General features: G+C 50.5%; 12 protein-coding genes across 12 annotated transcripts; 5 read left to right on the plus strand and 7 right to left on the minus strand.

Annotated features, from left to right (window-relative positions):
* Window positions 1-981: 981 nt before the first annotated feature.
* On the plus strand, window positions 982-3,213 carry N7477_009962 (transient receptor potential ion channel family protein; the record flags this gene model as incomplete). The annotated part of the gene is made up of 1 exon (XM_056971623.1): window positions 982-3,213. The coding sequence occupies one exon, from the start codon at window positions 982-984 to the stop codon at window positions 3,211-3,213; it is 2,232 nt and encodes a 743-aa protein (XP_056818602.1).
* A 1,037-nt stretch (window positions 3,214-4,250) lies between these two features.
* N7477_009963 (putative U1 snRNP complex component Yhc1) lies at window positions 4,251-5,367 on the minus strand (the record flags this gene model as incomplete). Its single annotated transcript, XM_056971624.1, has 4 exons — window positions 4,251-4,570; window positions 4,630-4,755; window positions 4,818-4,919; window positions 5,106-5,367. Coding segments are annotated over 4 exons (810 nt in total), but the record flags the coding sequence as incomplete, so codon positions are not given.
* Window positions 5,368-9,315: 3,948 nt separating this feature from the next.
* N7477_009964 (DUF3602 domain-containing protein) lies at window positions 9,316-9,801 on the plus strand (the record flags this gene model as incomplete). The annotated part of the gene is made up of 1 exon (XM_056971625.1): window positions 9,316-9,801. The coding sequence occupies one exon, from the start codon at window positions 9,316-9,318 to the stop codon at window positions 9,799-9,801; it is 486 nt and encodes a 161-aa protein (XP_056818604.1).
* Window positions 9,802-10,878: 1,077 nt separating this feature from the next.
* N7477_009965 (major facilitator superfamily domain-containing protein) lies at window positions 10,879-12,442 on the minus strand (the record flags this gene model as incomplete). Its single annotated transcript, XM_056971626.1, has 6 exons — window positions 10,879-11,338; window positions 11,393-11,689; window positions 11,819-11,925; window positions 11,975-12,103; window positions 12,151-12,187; window positions 12,234-12,442. Coding segments are annotated over 6 exons (1,239 nt in total), but the record flags the coding sequence as incomplete, so codon positions are not given.
* A 473-nt stretch (window positions 12,443-12,915) lies between these two features.
* N7477_009966 (uncharacterized protein) lies at window positions 12,916-13,648 on the plus strand (the record flags this gene model as incomplete). The annotated part of the gene is made up of 2 exons (XM_056971627.1): window positions 12,916-13,234; window positions 13,308-13,648. The coding sequence occupies 2 exons, from the start codon at window positions 12,916-12,918 to the stop codon at window positions 13,646-13,648; spliced, it is 660 nt and encodes a 219-aa protein (XP_056818606.1).
* An 80-nt stretch (window positions 13,649-13,728) lies between these two features.
* On the plus strand, window positions 13,729-14,478 carry N7477_009967 (uncharacterized protein; the record flags this gene model as incomplete). The annotated part of the gene is made up of 1 exon (XM_056971628.1): window positions 13,729-14,478. The coding sequence occupies one exon, from the start codon at window positions 13,729-13,731 to the stop codon at window positions 14,476-14,478; it is 750 nt and encodes a 249-aa protein (XP_056818607.1).
* Window positions 14,479-15,095: 617 nt separating this feature from the next.
* Window positions 15,096-16,089, minus strand: N7477_009968 (fungal specific transcription factor domain-containing protein; the record flags this gene model as incomplete). Its single annotated transcript, XM_056971629.1, has 2 exons — window positions 15,096-15,542; window positions 15,601-16,089. 2 exons carry the CDS (start codon window positions 16,087-16,089, stop codon window positions 15,096-15,098), a joined length of 936 nt encoding a protein of 311 aa, XP_056818608.1.
* A 1,013-nt stretch (window positions 16,090-17,102) lies between these two features.
* On the minus strand, window positions 17,103-17,875 carry N7477_009969 (peptidyl-prolyl cis-trans isomerase/cyclophilin; the record flags this gene model as incomplete). The annotated part of the gene is made up of 4 exons (XM_056971630.1): window positions 17,103-17,222; window positions 17,361-17,492; window positions 17,599-17,768; window positions 17,839-17,875. 4 exons carry the CDS (start codon window positions 17,873-17,875, stop codon window positions 17,103-17,105), a joined length of 459 nt encoding a protein of 152 aa, XP_056818609.1.
* A 799-nt stretch (window positions 17,876-18,674) lies between these two features.
* On the minus strand, window positions 18,675-19,938 carry N7477_009970 (actin-related protein ArpA; the record flags this gene model as incomplete). The annotated part of the gene is made up of 3 exons (XM_056971631.1): window positions 18,675-18,737; window positions 18,797-19,111; window positions 19,171-19,938. The coding sequence occupies 3 exons, from the start codon at window positions 19,936-19,938 to the stop codon at window positions 18,675-18,677; spliced, it is 1,146 nt and encodes a 381-aa protein (XP_056818610.1).
* An 811-nt stretch (window positions 19,939-20,749) lies between these two features.
* On the minus strand, window positions 20,750-21,452 carry alg13 (N-acetylglucosaminyldiphosphodolichol N-acetylglucosaminyltransferase catalytic subunit ALG13; the record flags this gene model as incomplete). Its single annotated transcript, XM_056971632.1, has 3 exons — window positions 20,750-20,888; window positions 20,943-21,081; window positions 21,137-21,452. Coding segments are annotated over 3 exons (594 nt in total), but the record flags the coding sequence as incomplete, so codon positions are not given.
* A 181-nt stretch (window positions 21,453-21,633) lies between these two features.
* N7477_009972 (mitochondrial 37S ribosomal protein mS35) lies at window positions 21,634-22,854 on the plus strand (the record flags this gene model as incomplete). Its single annotated transcript, XM_056971633.1, has 1 exon — window positions 21,634-22,854. One exon carries the CDS (start codon window positions 21,634-21,636, stop codon window positions 22,852-22,854), a length of 1,221 nt encoding a protein of 406 aa, XP_056818612.1.
* A 664-nt stretch (window positions 22,855-23,518) lies between these two features.
* Window positions 23,519-25,256, minus strand: N7477_009973 (uncharacterized protein; the record flags this gene model as incomplete). Its single annotated transcript, XM_056971634.1, has 3 exons — window positions 23,519-24,582; window positions 24,644-24,710; window positions 24,768-25,256. 3 exons carry the CDS (start codon window positions 25,254-25,256, stop codon window positions 23,519-23,521), a joined length of 1,620 nt encoding a protein of 539 aa, XP_056818613.1.
* Window positions 25,257-27,456: the final 2,200 nt, after the last annotated feature.

Raw genomic sequence — 27,456 nt, forward strand, 5'->3', positions numbered from 1 at the left:
ATGGACCAGCTCCCTTCAAGTAAACAAACCCCCGAGGGTTAGATAGACAGGCACCTAGGAAAACCAGGGCAAATAATGGGCAAGGAATGAAGAACGACAATAATGAGCACACCTCCAATTGTGCACCGGTGCCTGAATATAGAATTCCCCTCTTCAGGCTTAGTAGACCTGGAAAGGGGACCAAGGGACCCGTGGTCAGGGAAACGGGCTGGAAACGCTCGTAATGTTCAACTATTGGGCCTGGGCATCCCCGCTAGGGTCCCTGGACGGCCAGATTACCATACAGATACAATACCAATCCACATTCCACCTGGACCCGCCCGTCCCTGAGACAAGAGAGGCAAAACGCTACAATTCTCCCCCCATCTTTGAACCCCTTCTTCTCTGTACAACCCTGCTCAAGGGATCTTTTTTCACAATCTTCTCAATCTTGTACTTCGGTACTCCTTGGCCCATACTGTGTGTGTTGCCGTTTCGCTCGCTCTTCCCAACTACGATCTCTCTCCTTTCCCCCCCAACTCGTTCATCTTTCACGACTTCTATTCGCCTTTGCCTGAACCTTCACTTTCGCTTCTTACGCCCTAGCTTCTACTCTGGTAGCAATTTGCTTCGTCGCCATTCGGATTCTCGTCCACCTACTCTCCTTTCACTCAACAGCTACTATATCAAACCCCTTGTTCAACTCGGGGACCCGATGAAGCTGTAAAGGGCCGTCAATAAACCGACCCATTCATCGCATTCTCGATATTGCTCGCCTTCGAAAGGTAGCATCTATTGTCACATCTCGCGCGACCTGTGGAATTCGAATAGTTCCACTCTATTCACCAACTCGGCCTCTAGGACTCTTCCGCATCCGGCGGTTGCTAACGTGGTATTCGGGAGTACCGCTCTAACAATCGCCGTCATACTCTTTCCCTCCATCATCTATCCGCTTGACTAGAGATTTTCCTCTCCAACCGACCTGATTCGCATATCGCCAGAATGAGGTCGTTAGCGCTGCTTACCTTCTTCGTCGCCTTTTTGGCGCCGATGGTGTCGGCAATAAAGCTCCTGGAGTCCAATGCGCTGAACGTGTGTATGGAGTCTAGTAATTTCACGGCCACCTACTTTAACGTCGTTTTCTACCCTAATAACAACACCCTCACAATTGGTTTCGATGGTGTATCTTACATTTCCGGCAAGGTCATCGCAGACATGACCCTAACTGCTTACGGCTATCAAGCCTACTCGAGCACACTCGACCCGTGCGATATCTCCGGCATGGGCATGTGCCCCATGGCACCCGGTCCCATCGATCTGGGCCCCGTTTCGCTTCCTCTCCCCTCGGACACGGCCGCTAATATTCCTGGTATCGCCTATACGGTTCCCGATCTCGATGCGACTGTCAAGATTGTGATCAAGAAGAAGGATACGCTCGAGACGATTGCATGTGTGGAAGCCAATCTTTCTAACAATAAGACCGTCTACCAACTGGGTGTCGCGTGGACAACCGCTATCATTTCCGGTCTTGGTCTCGCAGCATCCGCTATTACCTCTGGTCTGGGCCACTCTAACACTGCTGCTCACGTTGCGGCGAACGCGCTCTCCCTGTTCGGTTTCATGCAGTCTCAGGCCATGATTGGTATGACTTCAGTTCATATGCCTCCAATTGTGGAGTCGTGGACCCAGAATTTCCAGTGGAGTATGGGCATCATTCACATTGGATTTTTGCAGACCATCTGTACCTGGTATCAGCGTGCGACTGGAGGTACGCCTTCAACCGTTCTCTCTCAGCTCGGCGATACCTCTGTGGAGGTGTTGCGCCGCCGCAAGCGTGACCTCGTTGATCCCGCGATCAACATGATGAAGCGCGCGCTTGACTCGCGAGCACTGAGCTTCATTACGAAGCGATCCAACTCCAGCCAGAAGCTCTTGATCGTACGCGGTATTGATCGTGTTGGTTTCCGCGCTAATATTGAGGAGACTAACATCTTTTTGACCGGTCTCATCTTCTTCGTGGTCTTTGTCTGTGTCGTCATCATCATTGTCGCCTCTTTCAAGGGAATTTGCGAGTTGCTAGCCAAGCACGGCAAGATGAAGAGTGACAAATTCCAGGACTTCCGTCACGGCTGGAAAGTTGTCACCCGCGGAATTCTATTCCGCTTAACTTTGATCGGGTTCCCTCAGATGTGTGTACTCTGCCTCTGGGAGTTCACCCAGCGAGACTCAGCAGCCGAAGTTGTTTTGGCTGTAGTTATGCTTCTATCCTTGCTCATTGCATTGGGTTGGGCTGCCCAAAAGGTCATTCGCCTCGCTAAGCGCTCGACAACTATGCACAAAAACCCGGCCTATATCCTGTACTCCGATCCCTCGGCTCTCAACAAGTGGGGCTTCCTCTATGTGCAGTACCGGGCCACCGCATACTACTTCGTTGTTCCCTACCTGGGCTACATTCTCGTCAAGTCTATGTTCATCGGTCTCAGCCAGCCTGCTCCGGTTGTCCAGACTGTCGCCCTGGTCATCTTGGAGGCAGCCATGCTGATTGCCGCCTGCGTTCTGCGTCCATGGATGGACAAGAAGACCAACATTTACAACATCTCCATTGCCTCTGTCAACTTCCTCAACGCTATCTTCCTCCTGGTCTTCTCAGACATCTTCAACCCTCCCGGCATGATGATCGGTGTCATGGGTGTCGTCTTCTTCGTGTATAACGCAGCCTTCGCTCTCGTCCTGCTCGTTCTGGTCCTGATTGCGTCCGTATATGCCGTTGTGTCGAAGGACCCCGATACCCGTTACCAGCCCATGCGTGATGATCGTGGCTCGTTCATCAAATCCCAGACTCAGCTCACCACCGAGTTGGATGCTTTGGGCGCAACTGCCCGCGGCGACGTCAAGGCCGGACATTACCAATCGAACCCCTTCGACGACGACTCTGCCTCCATTTCGAGCGGCAACGGTGCCAGCTTTGGCCACCACAACAACAACTTGAACGTTACCAACAATGCCCATGGCCAGCCGCCTCACTCTCCTGTGGATCCATCGGTACCACTCTTCCCCAGCAATGGATCTCCCCAACGGGGTTCTCCGCCTGGATACGACCAGTTCGGCCGGTCAGCGTCACCCCGGCCGGGCAACTATGGCGATGCGCCGGTCGGCGTGTCAGCCATGGCCCCCACATTCAGAGCTCAAAACAATGCCAGTCCATGGCAACGGGGAGCCGGCTACGACCACTAGGTGCAGCCCAATAATTCTTGAATCATTTTCCTGAATTTTCTGAGATGAAGATATATGATTTTTAGCGGGCAGCGATGGTCTATGATCCCTTTCCATCCGCCATCCTTTTGGGTCCGGTATCTTATTGTTTTGGTTGTTGAATCTTGTGTCCCCTTACGTCGACTTTTCCTCCCTCTTCTCTTCGTACGCCTCCGGACGTCTTTACCCTCCTACGGGAGTGTCTTCACCCTATGTTTTCCCTACAACCTCTCTTGGCTTTCTCCTTCTGTCTCAAAACTTTCCTTCCCCTGGTAGGAGATTTACTCGCGGTCGACGTGTACCTTTTTTTTCATTTTCCCTCTACAACCTGGCGTTTCTGATGCATTTGGATTACGGAGATCGGCCTGGGTTTTTCGTGGGGCTTTGGAATACACAGCTTCCTTTTCTTTGCTCCAATGTGTCTTACATGGGTTCGCGCGTTTCTTTGCACGCTAATAGTACGCGCAAAGTAGTCCTAGTGTTTAAATGAGACCTTTTTCTGCCCTTTCATTCTAGATGGGTTTTGGAATAACAATAGATGCTTGGATGTGAATTGATCCAAATGTTTGATTTGTCAAAGACCATGAGTTCTCGGCTAAAGCTTTCTCTTGCGAGTTTTGCAGAGTCGAGAAAGTCCAGGTCTGCGATACGGGAACCTGTTTATGAATGTTTCTTGTGGAAAAAAGGAAAAACGCTATTGTACACCTTTTTAACGCCGCGAGAGAGGCTCTTTTGCCCCATTACAAGACAGTTCTTCGTTCGAAGACGTCAGAGCATCAGAGGAGTCAACATGAGCATGAGTAGGATGAGAGGTTCATCCAATATGAGAAGACGTTGAAACAGGGGACCGTGAAAATAAAGTTGAGAGCATAAGATCGGACCCACTGGAAGATCACCATCGGTCTCCCCGACCAGGAGGCGGGGGATACCCCTCTGAGCCACGGGGCCCGGTGGGGATGGGCGAATTCGAAGCACCGCCATGAGCAGGCATCGGAGGAGGGAAAGCCCCTCCCATACCGGGGGGAGGGATCGGGAAGTTCGCAGGGAACCCACCGGGGGGCGGGGGCAGACCGCCGGGCATGTTGGGAGGGGGGAGGGAAGCCTCCTGTGGGAGGAGTGCCGGTGGCGCCAGCGCCTGGGAAGGGAGGCGGGAATGGGAGACCACCAGGAGCTGGTTGATAGAATAGGAAATTGTCAGCAGGCTGTTGGCCGTGGTTTTCTGGTCTGTATGGTAAACTGCGGGTTGACTTACGAGGCAGCATTCCTGGGGCGCCTGGAGCTCCAGGAGGTGGGAGGCCTGCAAGGCCGAAAGGAGGTGGCGGACCTTGGCCAGGAAGACCTTTCATTTTGTGGTTAGATTTTTGGTACTTTGATCTAAGGCTGTGAACAGGGACGTACCAGGGAAGCCGAAAGGAGGAGGGAATGCACCAGGGACCATGGCGGGATTTGGCAAAGGCTGGCCCTCAGCGGCGTAGGAAGAAGTGATGGAATCGATGACTGATTGAGCCTTCTCTTGGCCGATCTCTGATAAGCAATGTTAGTTTTTGTTCGATTGAACATCCGGATACACCGAATGCCGAACTCACGCTGGTAGTACTCCACCACGTTGCGGAGGTGGTTGCGGCCTGAGTTATGCGCCTTGCGCACGCTCATCGAGTCGTGTGTGAGGTAGACATCACAGTAGTCGCCTAATAATCGAGCGAAATATCAGCACTTGGCCTTCACATTGCGGAAATGGTAGATGTGTGAGGGTCTATTGTCTCGCCGGGTTCGGGACGAGATCGATCTGATGGAAGATCGCATGGGGGTGGAAGTCAAACTAGCTGCACCTACAGAAGAGTGCAAAGATAGTCAGCTTAACAGTTCAGTCACACGGGAACCAGGGATACATATATTTCGGCATTTTGTCGGCTTGTTCTGCAAGCACTTGGCTGCAGTCGCGCGCGAGACAAAAATTCCCGTTGGGAATGGGAATGGCTCGACCTGGGTCTGAGCTAATTTCGAGGAGCGGAAAGCTTCTTTGGATACCGCGAGCTCGTACAAGGTTGTTGCGATAGGTGGCGAGGCGAACAGTGCAGAGGACAGTGCTAGATAGAGGGCCGCGAAACGTTGAGCAGCTTTGATGGCGAGGAGCATTTGGCGGTGACTCCTGGCAAAATCGAGGCTTATCAGGCTCGGCCTCGATTCGGCACCATCCGAGGTGCCTGATCCTTTTCTTTGGACAATCCAAATGGCACAGTTCCTGATATTGGCTTGTGTATATTATAGTGGTACCCTGCATAGTATATATGGCTTGTAGCTCAAGTCTTGTAGCGTACAATTTCCAAAAATGGCAGGTGTCCAGCCTCTCAGACAGATGCATATCGCAAAGAAGCGGGCCCGGCAAAATCCAGCGAACCATTCAAGATGCTAAGCAATTCGATGAGCAAGACATCCCCAGCTATCAGGTATCGAGGCTTAATCTTTGAGAAGAAGATGTACCCGTCTGTAATGTCCACGTGATCCCTCGAAGTGGTCGAGGAGATCGATCCACTGCGGGAGCTGACACTCGGCCCGTTCAGCCTCATGTTAGCCGCAACAATCACGGATCATTTGTTGACTGGAAAGAGTACGAGAAGAAGATTGACAGCTTGACGGGAAATTCAAACTCGTATAAAGTACCTCAGATTGAAGAAACCAGTATTCAAGTCCTGATGACAACCCTCTGCGAAAGAATGAGCTTGCTTCTAATTATACACGTATTCTTTGAGCCAATCGCTCCTCACTTTACCGGACCACTGAAATTAAAAGCAGCAGGAGCTGCTCCTCTCGTCACAGTCCTAGAAACAATACTACCATCGTCTCCTTCTAATTCCAAAGAATTGCACTGATCCATCAAAAAGGAGCTCAAAGCCTGTGAACTCCAAATACAAGACGAGAAGAAGATGATTACGCACACGATTCTAGACTGCGGACATCCTAAGTGCGACTTGCTCATGTCAGCGGTGAAACAGCATTCTGAATTCATGATCACTAAGGCTAATGGGTATGAGAATATTGTCCTTTTGTAGTCTGACGGAGTTTGAAACTTGTATGTAATGGAATCTAAATAGGGAAACCCGCTATGAAATATGCTGCGTGGGATAGGCATGCAGGCAAAAAATGACAGAAAAAAATTACTCAAAGGCCATGGAGAGCATCATGGTCCTCAGTCTCAAGGCAAGGCGCTTCAAAGAATCACTGAGAATGGCCATGTTGATGTGAGTATTTCCCTTCTGAGGACATAGACTTCAAGTCAATGCCAATTGAACTGACGGAAAATAATGAAATTGAAGCTTTTGGGTTCTTGAATAAGTACATGAGACAACGCAAACATAGAACATAATACAACACCTGACTGCCTCAGCTCAGGTCAAACGGCCTGGGCAGGAGTAGCTGCGACTATCTGGGTGTATATTCATGGCTGCATAGTTTACTTTTGATTCAGCTATTGTCAATGGGCGTATCCAGCACTCAGTACTGTAGCACCTCAACTCAGTCCTACCTTCTAGACAAGACAAGTAGTCTACCAGAATTAAATCAAGACCCTCCAAAGGACACCAGACTGAATTCCAAGTATCCATAACACCAAACCCCGACACAGAATCGGGCAAGTTGGAAATCCAAAGGCTTAGCCCCCCTCCCCCCCTCCCCTTTCCGCGGAAAAAGAGAGTAATCCAATCACGAGTCTTAGAATTTCACGCAAAGCACAGAACGGGGACAAAGCACACTAAATGTTCTACACGTAAAGTCTCAAAACACACACCCAAATTGCGCAATCGATTTCGCAACTACATTCGCAGATGACAACTGCATCACACCGCGCATGGAAGGTACCAAGTACCTTGCGTCATCGAAACACCTTTCCCCGGCAGCACCGGTCATCGGTAACCGGTCTCCCGGGCTCCCCGGTGGTCTCGACCAGCCCTGGACGATAATCATGTGTCATCATGCTTCACCATTAGATAATAATGTGGGAGACAACAATTGCCCGGTTCCTGCTGTCTCCACCTGGATGCATGAGGGTTTAAAGGGAGAAATGGGGATTCTCATAGCCGGTACGCCGAGGTGTGTGCGACGTGGGGGGATAGATGTGCCGTTTGCGTTTATGGATTCGTTTAATCCCGCAACGAGAACGAAGGATTGAGTTAGGGGATACGAGAACGGGGGATTGGTTAGAAGCTCTTGACTAATTGAGAAGTAGGGGTAGGGTCCATCCAACCTATTATACAAGCAAACATGAACAGCATAATCTATCAGGTGATGCGGAAGTAATTCCTGGGCAAGAAGATCCCGAGGCACGTTGAATCCTACCTTTGAATTAAATGCGGAGAAACATACGCTCGGGCAGTATCACGGGGTCTGATCAGGCACTAGACAGCGCACAGTGTGATCTGGTAGCATGGCGGGATATCTCAGCCACCAGAGCAGAAGCAAGGGCAGACGCAGAACGTATTTCTGTTGGGAGTCTGGGGAAATCTGAAACTTCTGAAAATCTGGGGAAATTGTCCTCGCACAGACTACAGTACAAGCTGTGGTTGGCCATCGGCGCCGTGGTCGGATCGCTTGACCAGTCAGCGCAGCTGATCCGGAAAATTTGCACGATTGCCGTTTTGGCTTAGTCTCGTCATGCCCTGCCTTGTTGGGCCTGCTCTTAGTCTTTTCTTCTGAGTCTGGGGAAAAAAAAGAAAAAAGGAAAAAACTATGATTTTAGATTCCAGGGCTGAGACCAGGGGTTTGCCGGGACAGACGAAGAGTCCGTATTCGTACTACCGACGACCGTATCATCGCATTGACAACGGAGCCTGAACAATAGGCGTTTCGGCATGCTACCGGAAACAGTTTCAAGCTTCTGCCTCTGGGAGTGCGTGAATTGTTTTAGGTGATCGCCCCAGGGACCGCGCGAACCGACACTAGGAGTCGCCCTAGCCCGGATCGACGGGGACACAGGGGGAAGAATTTTCCCGCAATGATCCATCGCAGTGGAGTCATCGCACTGCGATCGGCTAGTCCTTGAAATGTGCACGATCTGTACAGAGTGACTATTGTATGGAATGCATCTGTATTATTACCTTTGGGGTTAATTGCTACCTTGGTGTCGCGAATGTGGTATCGGGGGTTGCAGTGCCGGTGTCTACCTTGATGGCGTGAGCTGCTCACGCGTCAAGCTGAATAGCGCTTTACCAGGGGATGGTTGACTCATGAGGAATTTCTACGGTATAGAGCCCAAAATAGCAAGACGGTCCTCGAATGATGCAATACATCGTGAACCAGTCCTGGTCACACGGGGATCTCCCGTGGGAAGGCGGATGGCGACAGAGAGGGCTCAGCCGAGCCACGAGGTGTCAAGGAGAATGGATGCGGTGAACGCGTACCCATTTGTGCGCTGGTGCTACCGGTCTAGACATCCCATTGTGGACCATGAGGTTTTTTCTAGGAGTTTCCTGGGGGTAATGGAAACCGTCCATTCCAGTTTTCAGACGCCGAGGGCGGTCATTGGCGCCCACTGCAGTTTCTGTTACGTGGGAAGCCGGTTTATTGGGTTATGAAAAGGGAGGACCCAGTCAGATGACTGCGGTCAGCGACGGCTCTGGTAAAGCGGCGACGGTTGAATGAGTGGATTCAGTGGGGTGTTCTAACTATGTAGGCCAATGGCACTCCGAGATGTAGTCACAGGGCTGTTGCTGGAGCACCCAGGAGCACCCACGCTTAGTGCCACTCTCCAAAAAGGGAATCCCCTCCTTGCCGTTTTATCCCCTATGACGCCCCAAGTTACAGAATAGGAGAGAGACCAAAAAAAAAAAAGAGAAAAATTCCCCACAGTGGTCCAACGACCCACTCTTCTATGCACCGTGTGACCCGTGGATGTCGTGCCTGGCCACGGTGACAAGGTGAAAATTGCGAGAAATGACTCCATAGTCCCATCCGACTATATAACACGGTCCCCGCTGTAATTGTTTGGGTCATATCTGCAATTTGCAAAATCTTCTACGCCTCACACCTCACATTGCACATGGACTTATCCTCATTATAGCTTGCCTTGCAGCTACTATACACATCTACATCATGCCTGCTTCAAATTATCGCGTTGTTGAGCCTCACCCCTCCGTGCCTCACACCACCCGCCCGGCGGTGTACACAGGTCGCGGAGGCCAGGGCAATGTCATCAGCCTGAAGAACACCAAGACCACCGACTCTCGCACGGCCACCGGCCCTGCGTCGCTCACTCGTCTCGACTCACGCGCGCCGTCGACTTTCACCTCCGGCCGTGGCGGTGCCGGCAACGTCCACAACTCCAGCGAGCGCGCCATCTTTAGCTTCGACGAAGAACTCGAGCGCGATCTTCGCCGTGCCGCCCCAGTCTACCACGTCGGCCGCGGTGGCGCCGGCAATATGATGTACCGCGACGATTCCAGCTCCAGCTTGAGCCGCAAGTACTCAGCCGCCAGTACCGCCACCAACAGCAGCACCGGTTCCGTTGCTGATCGTGCTCGCGACATGGCCCGCCGGGGTCTCGAGAAGGGTTGGGGCAAGATCAAGGGTGCCGCTTAAGTGCATCACCATTACGATAATCACGACATTTACGAACCACCACCCCAAAAAAGTTCTTGCTTTCACTCATCTCTTGCACCATTCACAAATTTCGCTACCTTGTTTAATCGCGGGCTCGTCACAGACAAAAGGGACGATGTCGTCTTGAGACGCAGTCTTTTTTTTCCTTTCTATTTCGTCGCCCGATACCCCTGTCCTCGCGACTATGCATCGACTTCAACTTCGATACCCCTGCGTTGGGGACCATTTCTTGTGAAAACTCTACAATCATCATGGGTTGGCGTTTTACCTGCGCATCACGCCAGGTTTTGGAATCCGAGTGACTTTGATCCTCTTCCTTATGGGACTAAGCATTCCAATCGCGTCCTATAGATACTGAATGTTCAGCATCTTGCATCGTTTTTCGGTGTCCCATGTTCTCTTCTTTATTTTCCTCACTACCCACAATTCCCTTTTGTATCTAGTCCCTAGTCTTTCAGATTCCCCCTCCGCGCCATGGCTACTACTTTCTAGCTTCGGGCTTAATGAAAAACATGCCGTCGGCTGTCTTCAATGATTCAAACCAAGAAAATTTTTCACTCTTTTTTTTTTTTCTATTTTTTTTTCTTTCGTAGATCTCACTGTGGACCTTAGGGTGGACGTTCTCAGTCGGTGGGCCCCGATGGCGACATCGAAACTGGAAATCGGGCCGGCCTTTTGTGCCACCAAACTTGGCAGGCCGACTGTAAGCGCGTGGGCCACTTGGCCACTCGGCCACTCGATCTTTCTAGATTTTACTGTTTGGTGCCTGAAACTGGATTTGTACTACGAGGTAGGATTCGGTTCAAGATTTGCAAAAGGTGTTAACCAGAATTATTCACCTCGGTAGATCATTGGTGGATCCCCTTTACAACGTATAGTAGAACCCCGGCAACCCTTTGATTTCCAACCGACCCTGTCTGGCTTTTCGATTAGCGGCGTGCATATATACAGTGAGAAGCCCGGTAACTATCAGAATCACACCATTGCATTTGGCCGATGTCCCATTAGGATTTTGTTTTTCTAGCTCGGTTCCTGGGTGTGGATCATGACTCACAAAATTGACGCAATGATGCCGGGCAAATACTTCGGTGTATCCTGAGATCGGAACATCGACGCTCCGATGATACCGCCCATGCCGCCTGAGGTGATTAGACTGGCGCTGCAAAAGGCTCGTTTCCATTGTCCTCGAATGTTGTTCGCCTGCCATGATAGGACGGCGGGGATTGTGGAATTGCAGCCGGCACAGACAAGGAAGACGCCGAAGTATTGTACCCCCGGTGAGGCAGCCCAATCTAGTAGACACAGACCGAGGACTGCTTGGAGGGCGTTATAGACGATGATTGGACTGCGAATCCGCCACCTGTCCCCCAACCAGCCTTCAGTATACATTATGGTTGCTGCGAAGAAGTATGGCGGTGTGGTTAAAGCCTGCGATGGCCCGGCGTTAAAGCCCATCTTACTGGATAAAATGATCGGCAAGAAATAGGCCATGGAGTAGGCGACGACGGTGCTACACCTGTTATTCATATTAGCGTCTTGATACTTTCCCCAGAGATGTAGGCCAACCTACAGGAAAATCATTGCGAAACCCCAAACTTTCCACTCCAGCGCTGGCGTGAGGAATGCAGACCATGTAAAAGGTTCTTCTCTAGCACCCTGGCGATCTTGGTTGATTTTGTGAATCACAAAGTCGATTTCTTGCCGCGACAGGAAATGTCGTGCTTTGCGTGCTTCTTGTGGAAAGTCTACGAGAAGTATATATCCGGTGACAGCGATGACACAGGTGAGAAGACAATGATGAAATTCCATCACCAGGCTTGTATTCCAGCCACTCCGTCCATATGTGAGATGCCATAGGCGAGAATGCCTGTGAAGCATGAGCCGACTATACTTATCAAGTAGAAGGAGGAGTAGCGTTTGTGGACATCGTCTGATCAGTTGCGCAAGTTAGTACGTGGGTATGGAGTAATGACCGATCGATATACATCGAGTATACCGCAGCGAAAGCAGATAAATTGCACCTGGGAAGAGACCCGCTTCAAAGGTTCCTAGAATGACGCGCAATCCCAGCATCACCTTCCAGTCGTGGACGGATCCAAAACACTGACCTGATGTAAGTTTAACACAAGTGGAAGATGCTCCAAGGTCTCACCATCATCACAACACCCCATAGAAATGTGATGCCTCCAAGGAAAGCTTTAGGGCCCAGCTTGCGGACGATGATCGAGCTCGGTAGCTGAAACAGAACATAGGGGACGAAGAAAATCAGGACAATCAGTGACTACAACGTCAATAGTCTGTTAGAATGAGTGACCACGGATAACGAACATAGCGTGACCCAATCCCTAGAAGATCCTTCTGCATGCTGGAATTTGTCAGTTCACTTCTATACCTCTTCGCACTTCACGTACCCTGCAATCGACGCATTCCCTAAATTAGTCCGGTCAACCAAACTGATTCCAAATAGCAGTCCCAGCCCAGTGAACAGCCGCCTGTCAATCTTGTGCACAATCTTCCGCTGTTCGCTTTGCGTGAAGCCAAAGTCCACAGTCGTTGAGCCCGCCGAGCGATCGGCCATCTCAACCCGCTCCAAGCCTCCTTTGGCCTCCAGTTGCTCCATTCTGAATCACTCCGATTAACTGCAAAGATACCTAACTCCACCCTGGGACTCGACTTTATAAAACCTGGGGTTAGGATGCGGGGGTGGCAGGTCTACTTCGGCATATCCGGTACAAGCACCGAGATGATGCCGAAGTTGTCACAATGCAGCGCATTGACGCTATTGTTAGTAGACCCACAATCTTCCTGTGCTACTTAAGCTGCATGACTTGACGCCTCCAGCTCTCCTGTGAAGAAAAACCTGATTTCCTCTCTACAATGTCTGATTTCGATAACGCGTAAGCGCGGCTTCCTGGGCACAGTTGAGCCATGCACCTTCAAAACTGCGGCCGGTGGGATAGCCTGGGATGCAGAAGGGTATGCATTTCTAGAGAGCGACTGTCCAGAGACTGTGGATCCAAAGCTGTGGCAACGGGGTCAGCTCACCTACCAGCATGGCTTGTTCACCAAGTGCGTGGCTTCGACCTCTCAAACATGACACTTGTGGAGGGAACCAAGGGCGTCATCGTCATTGACCCCTTGGTTTCCAACGAGTGCGCTGCTGCTGCCATGTCCCTGTACAGGAAGTACCGCGGCGATCGACCACTCACCGGGCTGATCTACTCCCACTCCCACATCGACCACTTTGGCGGTGCCACCGGTGTCCTACCCTCGGGCCAGGAAGCTACCATTCCCATAGTCGCTCCAGAAGGGTTCATGGAAGAAGCCACCAGCGAAAACATCCATGTTGGACCTGCGATGTGCCGCCGCGCTAGGTACATGTATGGCGCAACTCTACCAAAGAGCGCAGAGGGTCAGGTTGGCTGCGGAATGGGACTAGCAACATCGCAAGGCACCACCTCTCTGATTCCCCCCCAACGTCTCAGTCTCGACCACCGGCGAGGAAATGAACATCGATGGAGCCCGCATCGTTTTCCAAATAGTTCCTGGGGCAGAGGCGCCTTCTGAATTCAACCTCTATTTCCCGGATACGCAGGCCCTGTATATCGCCGAGTGCGGTACGCATAATATGCACAATATAATTACTCTGCGCGGTGCACTTGTTCGCGATGCTAAAGCCTGGTCGCGATATCTGGACGAGAGTATCGCTCTTTTCGGCGACAAATCTGCTGTCCTGTTCGCCGGACACCACTGGCCAACTTGGGGTCAGGAGGAAATCAATCGCATGATCTCCGAACAGCGAGATATGGTACTCCTTCATGCATGACCAGACAGTCCGTCTAATGAAAAAAGGTCTGACAGGTGTTGAGATTGCCGGGATTCTCAAACTACCTCCGACTCTCGATAATGCCTGGCAATTTACAGGGCTACTACGGCTCTCTGAATCACAACGTCAAAGGCATCTACCAACGATACATGACTTGGTTCGACAGCAACCCCGTCAATCTCTGGAAACCTCCCCCCGTGGAAGAAGGTATCCGATATGTTTCTTGTATGGGTGGCACTGACCAGACAGTGAGCTTGGCGGAGGATTTTAGTTCCAAGGGTGATTTACGCTTCGCTGCTACACTGCTAGGGCATGTCATTGCTGCGGGCCCTAAACACGTCGAAGCACGCAAGCTACTTGCTTCCGTCTTTACGAAGCTTGGATATGGTTGTTTGAATGGGACTTGGAGGAACTTTTACCTTACTGGAGCTCAGGATTTGCAGAAAACGTACTCTGAGAATCCACCGTCCGCCGTAGTCACACCGTCATTGAGTCCACTCCTCACCCTGGTACAGTGGTTCTCTGGGCTCTCTGTTCAGATTGATGGGCCGCAGGCTGCCAAAGAATCGTTGTTGATTGATATCGAGGTCACAGACGAAAAGGAGACGTGGAGGCTCATTCTGAGCAACGGGGCTTTGTCTTATAGATTGTTATCTGACAAGGCCGGCGCGTTGGAGAAGGTCGTATTGCAATTGAAGCTTACCAAGGCTGAGCTACGGCAGCTTATTCAGGGTGAGATTGACGCTGAGTCTCGGACAGTTGCAGGAGATCCAAAGTTGTTCCAAACACTATTGCAGTTCTTCCCATGGGGAGCTCAGGCGGGGGTATAATCATTTGTGAAATAGCTAGATAACTAGGGAGGTAGGTAGGAAGTCATATACCTTGCACGATTGAATGAGGAAGGTCAAGTGAAATAGTGGAGCTCATTCTGTAAATATCAAGCATCCAAAAATCCAAGCTGAAATTCATTGAAAATCCAATCCAAGTCATCGTTTCCAGCCTCTACCATTCTATCAAGCATCTCTTAATCCAGTTCATCACCACAACCCTTGACAAGCACCATCCTCGGACTAAGCTCACTAGGAAAGGGAAACAATGCTTCCAAAAGATCCAATTATAATTGATCAGGCTCATTTCCCCCCGCAGGCTGCCAATCCTGACCATCCTCAATATCATCCGGACCCCCCAGCCTCAACACTACACAGTCTCTCCACAATATCCAATAAAACCCCAGAGGGAGGCCATTTCAACTTCATATACCGTAAAGCATCAATGAGGATAGGTAATTCCTCCCCACACAGTTGATCCTTCCCGTGACAAGCTGCGTTGTGTCGAATCTTTGGAGCACAGCCGACCATCAAGGACCAGTTGTTGATTGGCATGAGGAAGTTGATTTCATCGCGGTATATGATCTCTTGATAGAGACGGGCTATGCAAGAAGAAGCGACTAGGGATGCGGTCGAGCCCGAGGTGAACAGGTGTAGCCGAACAGGCGGAAGAAGACTATGACGCAGACGAAGTAGTTTATGTGGACCTCGTAGATATCACGCCGGAAAGGGTTGCGGATTTGATCGGTGAAGAGATGTAAGTTGAGTGGGAGGTTGTGGGTCCAGTTCTGGAGGGATTGGAGGAGTGATAATGCCTGTATGTTGTTAGATAATGGAGCTGCTTCTGGGGTAGAGAGCAGTACCTCTTCTTGAGACGCCTCGCCCTTTCGGCCGTGACAGTCGACTAGGCGGCCAAGGATTACGTTGAGATTTCTATATTCGATGCAAAGCTCTGCTTGAAGATCTGGGATTTCGAAATCTTCGAGCTTGAGCGGTCGAATTTTGAAATCGAAATCTCCAAAAAGAGAAGGCCGGCCGAAACAGGCGGTTACGAGCTTGTCTTCGGTCTGTAGTTTGAATCAGTCTTAAACAATCTCTATCAGACGCATGGCGAAGAAAGCTCACAAAGAGAAACCACATTATTCGACGTGCGTTTCCCGGGGTTGGAAGTTGGACGTAGGTCTCCTCGCGATGAAACCCCATTTGTTGGGCTAAACGAGATGCCATTCCGATCCATTGCCACGAACAATCCAGGCTGACCACTTTTGGAGGGGTGATGTTCCTGAATGCAAGGATACATAGTGCCTTGAGAACGTTTCGCTGATCTGGCTCGTAGTTTGCGTATAAGAGGGCTTTCACTTTGTTGTAGTACGGCTCGCTCTCTTCGATAGGCGAATGGATGCCCGAGTAGCGGAGCATAGAGCCTAAAAGACAGATAGCCTGAGTCGGGATTAATGAAGGATGATCTGTTGAGAAGTCGGCTCGATCAATGATAGCAGCGCGGTGGTAATGCTGTTTGAAATAAGAGTCTCTGTATGCTTCGATCTGCGACTTTGGCGGTAGTGAAGTGGCTTCGACAGCTTGTAAAAGCTCCTTTGAGAAGCTGTCACGCATCAAGTACACAGACTCGGGTATAACATGTGTTTGAAAAGTGCAAGAGGGTGGACATGAATGACTCTGTGGCAACAAACGCCTGTGCTTCTGCAGATGGTTTAGTGGCTTGACAATTAACTTGCGAGTCCTGCATCGACGACATCGGCGAGTGTAATGCTCTGACGTTATCAGATATACCCAAAGTAGACCCTGTTTCGTGCGAAAGGGGCGATTCAATGTGCGTTGTTGGAGAAATATAGTTCCTGGTTGTGTAAGGCCTGCGACCACGACGTCTAGAAATTATCAGTGTCTGGCGATATTGGTATTGGGGCCGTCAGTAACTAACCGACAAACTTGGCTACATCTTCTGCAGTTGCTGCAGACTCCATCTATTTGATCCTCGAGATCACATCATATCTACAGTTCTTCATTTAGTTCTAGGTCACTCACAGTGGCGTGGAAAGATGATACTTTTCGCACATGGCAAATTAAGCAGACAACTCTTGCCCGTTCAGGCAGTCTCTGCCTCCCGAACATGATAGAATTGAGGACGAGATCAGAGATATTCCGAACAGTGATACAATCACCTATAGGGGATGCTTGATGTCGATCCAATCAGTGCTTAGGGCCGTGGATTCGCGCTGGACCACACAATCCACACATAGCACCCAAAATGAACTTTTGAACTGACTGTGGACCTGACAGATACGAGAACAATGCCAATCCCATGCAAGATGAATCCTTCAGGTGAATTGGCTTCGGCGCCCCTGGGGTCTCTGGCCGATGGCGGGTCTCTGTTCTCGGCTCCTCAGTTGAATCCCCGCACTTCAGCCAAGGCCCCATTGAAGAAAGCTGCATGAATGGCTTACGAAATGGCGTGATCACCGCTCCAGGCGCGTAACATACATAAAGAGGAGTGTAAACCCTTCAATCCAAGCTAGCACAAGTATAGTCATAGAGTTGGCAGTACTAGGAATATAGTTTATGTATCGAGATAGACTACTAGGTTAACACCCGAACTAGCGTAACTTAATTTAGACAGTTCCACATTTCTCGATTCTGATCATGGAGTTGGGCTTTCCGCTCTTAGTGCCCTCGGCCTCGATCTTCGACACAACATCCATTCCGGAGACAACACGGCCGAAGACAACGTGCTTTCCATCCAGGTGGGGGGGTGGCGACAGTCTATAGCAAAGGTTAGAAGTCACAATTTCAAGAAAGGACACCATGCAAAACACCACAAATTATCTCCGTAAAAAATGGAAATGAATAGTCAGTTGGGTAGAACTCACGGTGATGAAGAATTGGGAGCCGTTGGTGTTCCTTCCGGCGTTTGCCATGGAAAGGAGACCAGGCTGGTCGTGCTTGTGGATGAAGTTCTCATCCTCGAACTTGGCACCGTAGATGGACTTACCACCAGTTCCCTGTAGCATGTGAGGAAGTGAATTAGTCAATCGATCCATTCATCATAATTATCAGCTAGAGGAGTGGGGTAGTGGGGTAGAGATGTGAGAGATTCGCTACACGTACATTGCCCTTGGTGAAATCACCACCCTGGAGCATGAACTTGGGGATCACACGGTGGAAGATGGAGCCGCGGTATCCAAAGTTGTTCTGGCCGGTGCAGAGCTCCCGGAAGTTCCTAGCAGTGCGGGGAACAGTGTCATCGAACAGCTCGAAGACAATCTGTCCGGCCGGAGCTATATTATGTTCAGGTAAGTAAAGATGTTATCCCATTTATGGATGTATATCAGTCTGGTCAAAACTTACCCGATCCAATGCTGACATCAAAGAAAACGCGAGACATAATTGCGATATATGGTGGTGGATGTTGCATGTAGTGGATAGTTGGGCTTTTCTTCCCTCGCTGGCGGTCTGGGATGGCAGAACTCGGCTCGAACGAGATTAGTCTACTCTCTCCGTCAAAAGGGGAGTTTTGGAAAGAAGCCGAGCTGGTGCAATGGAAGCAGACCGGTACGTGCCGTCAAATGCTCTCAATGATCTCACATTATTGATGATTTTATGGCACATCTATAAAGTCAGTCCTGGGCTCGGTGAACTTTTGTTGTCACCGTCTTTGTTCTGCTTTTGCATGCATATCAACTCTTAAGCTATGAACTAACATTTTGTTGACGGATGAGCTTAGGTCAGACTTGCAATTGATGAAAAGAATGCTTTGCAAACTTGAAACTATCTCAGTTGTCTGGATATGTTCTACAGTACGGCAACCCCAGTAGTATGTAATACCCACAGGACCCCATCCGTCTTTGAACAAGAAACTCCCCAAAAGTACGAAGAAAAATGTATTTCCACAGAATCAATAATATGAGCGGCAAAAATGCCAAATATGTCACATCGCAAGGCATGGACAGGATGAGGGGCAACGATGGAAAGGGGTATCAAAAGTCGCAGACACACGACTCGGTCGGACAAAGAGGATCGAAGTGATCGCTTGGCACTTCGTTGCTACTGTGTGCCACAATAGTAGTGCGTGGCAATGAACTCGGTCTGAGAATGGGGCGTTTTCCCATTGGGGGTAGAAAGTCAGAGGTTGGATGTTGAGGCGTTGGACATTTCACGGTTGGATTTTGTGGTGGACCTTGTCTCTAAGCAAATCGCTTGAAGATCACTTCAGGGTCCTCATGCCATTCGTCCGCGCTAACCCACATCTGCAAAGTATCAGTTAGCTTGCGATTAGTTGCCAGGGTCTTTGAAAGTCGATACATACCTTTCTGAACGTGCTGAGACCAGCGAGAATGCTACCACCAATCCAGGTGGTGTACTTGCGCTCCGCAGGCGCAGAAATACGAATCTTCATGTCCTCAACGGCCAGTCGTTTGATCTCGCGCATCAATCGATCGGGGAAGTTCTTGCAAAGTGTTGATCCACCAGAAAGCACAATATTGAGGTATAGTGATTTGCGGAGGTCGAGATCTGTACGAGTGATGGCATCCTGCACGATCTGATGTACACCAGGGTACTCGAGGCCAATGAGTTCAGGGTCGAACAGAATCTCGGGGGCGCGGTAGCGTTCTTGGCCGATCTGTGTGGGGAAGGAACATTAACACGGGGTTATTTGAGTGACATCAGATTACGACTTACCTTGATCTTGTGTCCATCGGGCAGAACGTAGTCGACTGCCTTGGAGTCCGACTTATGGTAGCTGTTCATCCACTCCTTCTCCTCGCGCTTGGGGTCCAGCGACACGTAGCAGACCTTCTCCTTGATCATGCGAACCACCTCCTTCTCAGCGCTGGTGTGCAGCACATGACCGGCCTTCCTCAATAGTAATTGCATCTGTTCGGTAACATCCCGACCAGCAACATCAATCCTCCGGATACTGTTGGGAATGGCGAAACCTTCAAAGACGGGCACGGCATGGGAGACACCATCTCCCGAGTCGAGAACCACACCGGTAGTGCGTCCAGACGCGTAAAGAGACAAAACCGCTTGAATGGACATGTACAGAGCCGGCACATTGAATGCCTCAAACATCAACTGGGCGGCAATGTCGCGGTTGGCGCGAGGGTTCAGCGGGGGTTCAGTGAGCAGCACGGGGTGCTCTTCGGGCAGGGTCTTTAATTCGTTCTCGTAGACATAGTGCCAGATCGACTCCATATCCTCCCAATTTGTGACGATACCATGCTCAAGGGGATACCGAATCTTCAGCAGTCCGCGGAGCTCCTGTGCGCGCGAGCCGATGAACGAGTCTCCCTCCAGACCACCAGCCATGACCCGTGGATGCTTGGGACGACCAACAAACGAGGGGAAATAGCATGACGGAATTTCCTCTCCTGCAAAACCAGCTCGAATTGTACCACTGCCATTGTCAATGACAATTGGCACGTTGTGAAGGGTAGCTTCAGCCATTGCGGGGATGCGTGTGAGATCGAGGAGGTCGGGGGAATTGGAGAGGCGAATATTTGGGACGGCCCCACGGCCTAGGATCGACGGCTCGGGGTATCAGGGGCGCGATCGGGGAGTTGACAGCAGATATCTGCGCAGTGGGCAACGTCCGATCTCGAGTCAGGAGTGGAAGGTTTTCGCGTCGGGAGTTGTCAACAAGGAGCTTGGGCCAATGATGGAGGCTGATACCGCCCATCCACTCCATCCGTGGATTCACGACTTTTGTATAAACTTGTGTTCGGGCTACCTAATTAAGGTCGGCCCGTCGATCATTTGTTGGAATTTTTATTCAAAATTTTTTTTAGCCGTGAGTTGTTGAGACTATCTTAATTGGTTCATGGGAGCATGGAAGAGGCTATCCAAGCACTTAGCTGCAATAATTAGGAAATACATTTGATCAATGATTTTTCAAATCTAGGGCCGGTAACAATCAAAAATGATGATACAAATTTTTCGGGATAAACTTGACTTGCATCGTTGAAATCCGTATATATCGGCCAGCAGCCTTTGACGGTCTATCTCGGAACACGCTAGGTCCAGTCATGAATCATAATCGAATTACAACCCGAGAGGTGCTCAAAGGCTGATATTTATACATTTCCTCGCAATAGAAAGCCACTTCCTCGTTATACCGTTCAACACGCTGAGCCCAAATTCCCTGAAGATCCTGAATCTTCCTTCAAGTCAGAGTCAAATGAATCGCCAACGCCAAACTGCTCCATGAGAGAAAGAATTTCCCAATCACCGATTATATACAATTATTGAAAAGATAAATTCAGTCGAGCGTAGCAAGCTGGTCGGCCATAGCACGACTGATCTGCATTTCGTTCTCCTGGCTGCTTTCATGGGCCCCATTCATGCCAGGTCGCTGGTGGCGCATAGATTCAGCCTTTGCGACTGCGGAGACGAGATCCCTGGATCGGCATTAGAACAGAGCACACACATAGTCGGATATTGTATGAACTCACTCTACTAAAGTGTTCACTGCATATTTAGTCCTGTCTAGCTCGATTGCCAGCTGCTCTTGGTGGTTGTCGGCGAGATCAGTATTGGGGACAACAATGAGAGGAAGCTGAGCCCGGAGACCTTCCAGAATCGAGCCAGTACCTAGCAAATTAGGCAAGAGACTTAGAGTGACACGGATTTGAAGATAGTAGCTCACCGGCATGAGTAATCATTAGTCCCTGTTCTTGGTTTTTGGCTTCATCGGCCATTGCCAGACGGATTGACGAGTCCAGGTTCGGCTTGAAGTCGAAGCCACCAATACCAATCCCATGTAATGACTCACTGCCGTCTGGGTTGTTTGCTAGGAATTCGTCCATTATGGGCTTGCCATCCTTGCCATACTGAACCAGCAAGTGGGTGTAGTCATGTTGCTTAAGGCATGCCAAGAACGGTTCGCTGAGCACTTGTCGCACGAGTTTGAGAAATGATGCGGTCGCCCCGACCGTAACTAAGCAGACCTTCATAGTCTCCGACTAAACTGTTCCAAGTACGGAGACTGTACCCAGCGAGAAGGTGTTGGACAATAGCAACCGTATCTCATTGAGCCACGTGACTATTGGGACTAGCCCCAGTTAGGCTTAGCGTATTGCGGACTTCAAGGTGGAAAACATCGAAGGTGCGCCGTAGCCCATTCTACACTCCACGCCCGCAACAATGGCTTGCGCTGCTCGGTCGTTGACACGCTCAGCCCGAGCCTTGGGCCAAAGGGGCCCAAGGTTCCTTCCTGCGCGGTCATTTTCAACATCCCCGTTCCGATTCGTGTCCGAGGACCGGGTCGTTCCTCCGCCCCCGAAGGACCTCAAGGCTGAGGATTACCCGGCTGCGCCTGAGTACTCCCCAGACCTCCTCAGCAAGGAAGACCGATCTATGTACGATATGATGGCTCCCGAAGAGCGGGCCCAATTCGATGCCGAGAATCGCCGCCTCGTAGCCGAATTCAACGATATCGAAAAGCGCGCCGCGATGTTCGCCGAGCTCGACAAGAAAGTCAACCAGATTGACAAGGAGGAGGATCTGCGATTCGAAGATATTAGGGGCAAACAGCGTGGTTTCTGGGCCGAGGATGATCCGGATGAGTTTGCCCAAGTAGAGGACGGTGATGAGGAGATCAATGACGACGAAATCACCGCGATGGCACACGCTGAGTTGGAATTGCACCGGGAGGTCAGAGAATATGCCCGTATCGCGGCATGGGATATGCCAATGCTGAGCAGTAAGTTTCAAAACCGCCCTTTTCATGCATCGCAGTGCCTAACAGCAGTCTTCCATTTAGAGCTGGCCAAACCTTTCACCCTGCCTCCGGATACACACATTCTCCGCTTCCGCTATACCACATACATGGGCGAGCAGCACCCGGCTGAGCCCAAGGTCGTTGTGGAACTTGCCTCAAAGGATTTGGCCCCCAAGTATCTCTCCGAGGCCCAGCGCCAGACATTCCTCAAGCTGGTTGGCACCCGCTACAACCCCCAGACCGACATTGTCAAGATGTCCAGCGAGCAATTCGGCTCCCGCGCACAGAATAAGCGGTACTTGGCCGACGTTATCAACTCTTTGATCAAGGAGGCCAAGACAGGCGATGCCTTTACCGATATTCCTCTCGACCTCCGCCACCACAAGCCCAAGTCTCGCGTCCAATTCCCTGAAGCTTGGAACATGACTGAAGAGCGCCGGCAACAATTGGCCGCTCGCCGTGCCGAGCGCATCGCTGCTGAGAAGGAGCGTGCGGCGATCGTGGATGGTAGCAAGGTCATCTCCCATGCCGTTCAGGCTCTCCCCGAGTTCAACCCTGCATTGAAGGCCCAGGCTGCCGAGGAGCGTGAGCGTGTTGCTGTCAAGGTTGGAGCTCGTGGAGGTAAGAAGCCAGTTCGTCGATGAGTCGTAGACGAGCGTTGTATATGCTTTTGCATGGTCTTTCTTTGGTGTGTTGGGATAAAACTGTGGTCGACATTTGCGAGGCGCGGGCGCATATTCCAGGAGGTCTAATCGGCTTCATTTTTCTTCTCGCTGTACAATAGTCATAACATTACAATCCATTGGCGTCTCGCTGCCACTGTCATCTGCTCTGCACTGTTGTAGATTCGTGTTGATTGCATTCTCTTCTTCGCAGTTGGAACAGGATCTTTCGTCTTCGCGCGTTATCGCCAGAATCTAGACTTCAAGATTAACAGATTGGGAGGGTAGCGTTAAAAGTCATCGAATTCGCTAACTACTTCCTCAAAGAAACTTCATCAAAGAAACACGTCATTCAGGTCATGTCAAGTCGAGATCCTTCAATTCGTCCTCTCCCCGTAAATTCACCAACCACAAAAGGCACAAGGGCAGCAAGTCACCAACTTGAAAAGATGGCAAATCGACAGCCACATAGGCAGCGAGTCCCCGGAAGGGTAGTCCAAGCCGCGGAAGAAAAAACATGTGTTGGGCGAGTTGACAGTATATCAGACTTGATTTTGTTCGGCTTCATGGAGTTCCTCATGTAATTAATCAACAAGTCAGTCTCGGGAAGAACAGGTGACCGACGAGGATGCTGACGACTAATTTGTCAGGCTTGGGCGTTCCTCTTGACAGCCTCGTCAAAGAACTTGTCGAGGTTGGACAACAAGGCAGAGTCAGCGCTAGAATTCGACGAAGTGTTGGGATACTCGACAGGCTCGCCGATAGCACCGTATGTGTACTCCATGTCGCGCGGGTGAATTGCTTCGCTGTTGGACAGGAGTTCGTTGTAAATACGGCGTTGCTCGGGGTCCTTGAAGTTGAGAGAAGTATGACGGGAAACAGGGACAACAGCAGGACGGACAAGACGAGGACCAAGGTTCGTGGTGACAGCGACGTGGCGGTGCAAATCAGAGTTGACAATAATGGAAACAGGACCGCTGACAGATGTATTGGGACGATTGGTAGGGTTGACTGTGGGAGGATTACCGTTTGACGGGCTTTGAACATTGGCGTCACCGCCGAATTTATCGCGGTCATACTCGTATGGACGACGAGACTTGGTACGGAATCCAATCTTTGAGAAAGTGTGGACATCTTCTTCCACGGTAAGCTTGGGGAAGCCGGTAGTCAGGTCAAGTCTCTTGGCGGTCATATCAGCCTTGTCGAGTAAGTGCTTGCTCTGGACGGAGAATTTACTGGCATTCTGCTGAGCAGAAGCGAGAGGAACACCGAGAGAGTGACTGGGAGCATGAGGAATGACGAAAGAGTCACCAGAGCTGGCACTGGATGAAGTGGGAGTGACATTAGCGGACTCGGCGTAGTTCTTGCGTGACTGCTGAAGCTTGGTAACATTGCCACGAGATTTGCCAGGCCCGAAACCAGGACCACGGGGAGACTTAGGTGTCTTGTGGCGACTCTGGTTAGAGCGAGCCTCGTTGCTCTCTGGTGCGTTGACAGAAGGGCTCCACTCGATAGATCTCTGGGGTGACGGAGAAGAAGACTGGTGAGCATTCTCGGTGAGAGCATACTGGATCTGACCACCTTTGTTTCCATGACCAGACTGTAGACTAGCAACTGAGAACTTCTCACGGTACCATCGAGGAATATCACGAAGACCAAGCTTCTCCAGTAGCTGCGTGTCCATAGGCATCTCATGCTTATACAGGCAGCCTTCAGATAAGTGAAGTCAGCAATGTTCTGATTTGAGTACGATCTGAAAGAGTGTTATTACCTTGCTGAGAGTAGTCGCACTCGCCGTGACGGATCCAGTAGGAGCAATATTGCTTCTTGCTATGTGCCTGTGAAGCCAGTCAGTTGTCTTTCATATGTTACCAGGTCTTGATGAAGTGACTGACGTTCTTCTGACTGACCTGGAAGTTGCCCTCTTGGGCATTGGCAAATCCAGACTGAGAGGCGGACTGGGTAACATGACCGAAAGTAGAAACAGTGCCAGGAACAGGAATAGAGACAGCAGAAGCGAAAGAGCCACTCGTAGCAACCGGGGAAGGAGCATCAAATCCACGGAAGAGGACTTCCTGAATGGCAGAACGGGTATCCCCGTGCACGCTATCTTCACGAAGGATCCTGAACAGTAGGGATCTGATCTCGTGAGCCCTTTCATCTGCCGTGGCACCAGCATCAGAAGGAGCACCATCGACGATCCAGGGCTCGACCCGCGGAGTGGCAACGCCGCAGCTGGTCATCCCCTGAGTGTCACCAGGAGTAAGAGAACGAGAGACACCGCGGACAGACAAAGTGAGAGGGAGGTCATCAACCGCGATGAGCGGCGTCAGGCTCCCATCGGGACGAGAACAAAAGAATGAAGGACGATCCTGGCTGCCCATGGTGACAACAGCAGGCCGTTCGTCTTAACAAGTGATAATGATACACAAATAATAATATGTGTAGATGAATAGAGATTGTTGAAACCAGCTGAGAAGAGCAAAGGATGAGAGTTGGTGTGATGGAGAGATGGGAAAGGAAGAGAGATCGAAGTGAGAGACGTGAAGTGATCTTTTGAAGCTGGAATATCCCGGTAAAGTGAAAGCGTATGGTGTTTCGACAGTGAACATTGGTTGTAAAAGGTGACGCCCCGCTGCAGTAGACTTGGAATCTTCACTGCGATGGTACACCAACACCAACTCACCGTGTCCAAGACTCCTGGCCCAGCGAAGGCCAAGTTGTGAGCCATACGGCCATTTAAATAAGCAGCAAGACTGATTCCTGTCAGTTTCATGCCCAACAAATGGGCTGCAATTGTACATTCCGGAACTGCCATTGACGGATTCTCGAGTTGAAGATCTCGATCTAAAACTGGATTCTCCCTCAGATACGTACCATTTCCATTGATCAAGACCGAAGTATCCAGAGGTCTCAGGTACGGAGTCGTTGCCACGTCCAAACGACTACAAACAACAAGTTGAATGGCCGCGGAGCCGTCGGTTAGCTGCATCAGCCTTTCAGTCGAGATCTCAATTGACTATTCTGCACATAATCCATGTTCCTTTCTCATCTTGCATATCTTTCCCGTCACATACTCCCATCACGGCCCTGGAGAAAAGGATCCAGCCATATCTCTTTCTTTCATGCCATTGCAGTCTCGCGGTCTGCCGATCAAAGTCAAATTCGAAAGGTATTGTATGCCATAATGGCCGTTCTAGTTTGATTTGCAAATAGGCGGAGCAAGATTGGCACTCGCTGTCTATTTGAGTGCAAGGTTTGAAAAGAGCCAAGCATCATTCTGGCGCCCTCGAGGAGCATCTGAGCTAACCCATTCCCTTGCTTAGGTATATGATCCTACTGAGAGCCACAACAACACTCAAAGCCGCTTCTGCCGCGACATAACTTGCAACTGCCGAAACTCTGGGCAGAAATGGTCTCCCTTGGGTGGTGCATTATCCCGGTTCTCCAAGGATAGATTAACAGTTGATTTCCGACATTGTGATAGGATATGACCTCAAAATACCCAAGGAAAGGCCGTATTGACTTGCGATACTGAGATACAGATTGGTTGGTCCTGGGTGTTCGTTATGGCCTGTGGTCTCGTGACATCATTAGACCCTACTTCGGGCCGCTCGGGATTCAGCATAATAATACCAGCACGCCTACAACATGATCACCTCGGGCAAAAACTTCGCCATTGAATAAGCTTGAAAACACTATCGAGGGCGGGACAGGGGTTGGAAAACATGGAACGCTAAATGAGCTCGCATATCCTTTCGCGATTAGAACAGTTTGAGCTTGCGTCTTTCCCATCCCAAGGCATCGAAGGTGCCGCAATGGTCAGCCAGCTTTTGCCACTTGCTAAAGCCAATTGTCAAATATCCTACTCTTGTCAAAGACTCATCGCTGTCGGAGCCTTTTAAGATGAGAAGAACACATCATCCTTCATCGCTTTCCGTGGTCCATCCGTCGAATTTGAGAACGACGCAGACATGGTGTTCAATCACTCGAGTGAGCTGAGCCGTGTCTGCCTCTTGAACCTCAGCTGATCTAGGTCTGGAGCAGCCGCAGTCGAACTTCAGCGTTTGATCCAGAACTGGTCTCGCTTGAAAAACCTGCGGCTGACTCTCGGGACTCTTGGGATTATCAGTCAGCTTTTTGAACCCTATACATGCCGCCTCGAGGATGATGTTTGACCCTTGCAAAACACGCCCAAAGGGATTGGAAGGGTCCACAAGCACAATGTGGTGCGAGATAACCTCTGGCTGATACCTTTGCGCCTACAATGAAACTGGAGTATCATCTGTTTGGATGAGGTTGATGGCCACAGGACCATCTACGCCGGCCCAACTCCAGGTTGGAGCCCTGTATTCCGGGGCGGCTCGGAAGAGAGAACATTCGGCCCCAGCAAAGCCCAGACACAATAAGATTGCTCCAGATCCCGGCAAGGTAGTCTCCCATTGTTCCTTCATTCATGGCTCGTACGATCCTCCCTATAACAGGGAGTTTGTCAGAAGGGTCTTCAAATGTACCCAAGGCGAGGGTGTTGACGTTCTGGGTCTAAGTCTTTAGCTGCTTCTCGGACTCTTGACTTGCTTCGTC

The sequence above is a fragment of the Penicillium maclennaniae genome (assembly GCF_028827695.1).
Source record: "Penicillium maclennaniae strain IBT 15551 chromosome Unknown utg000008l:1.0-3552695.0:1.0-3555053.0, whole genome shotgun sequence".
Lineage (NCBI taxonomy): Eukaryota > Fungi > Ascomycota > Eurotiomycetes > Eurotiales > Aspergillaceae > Penicillium > Penicillium maclennaniae.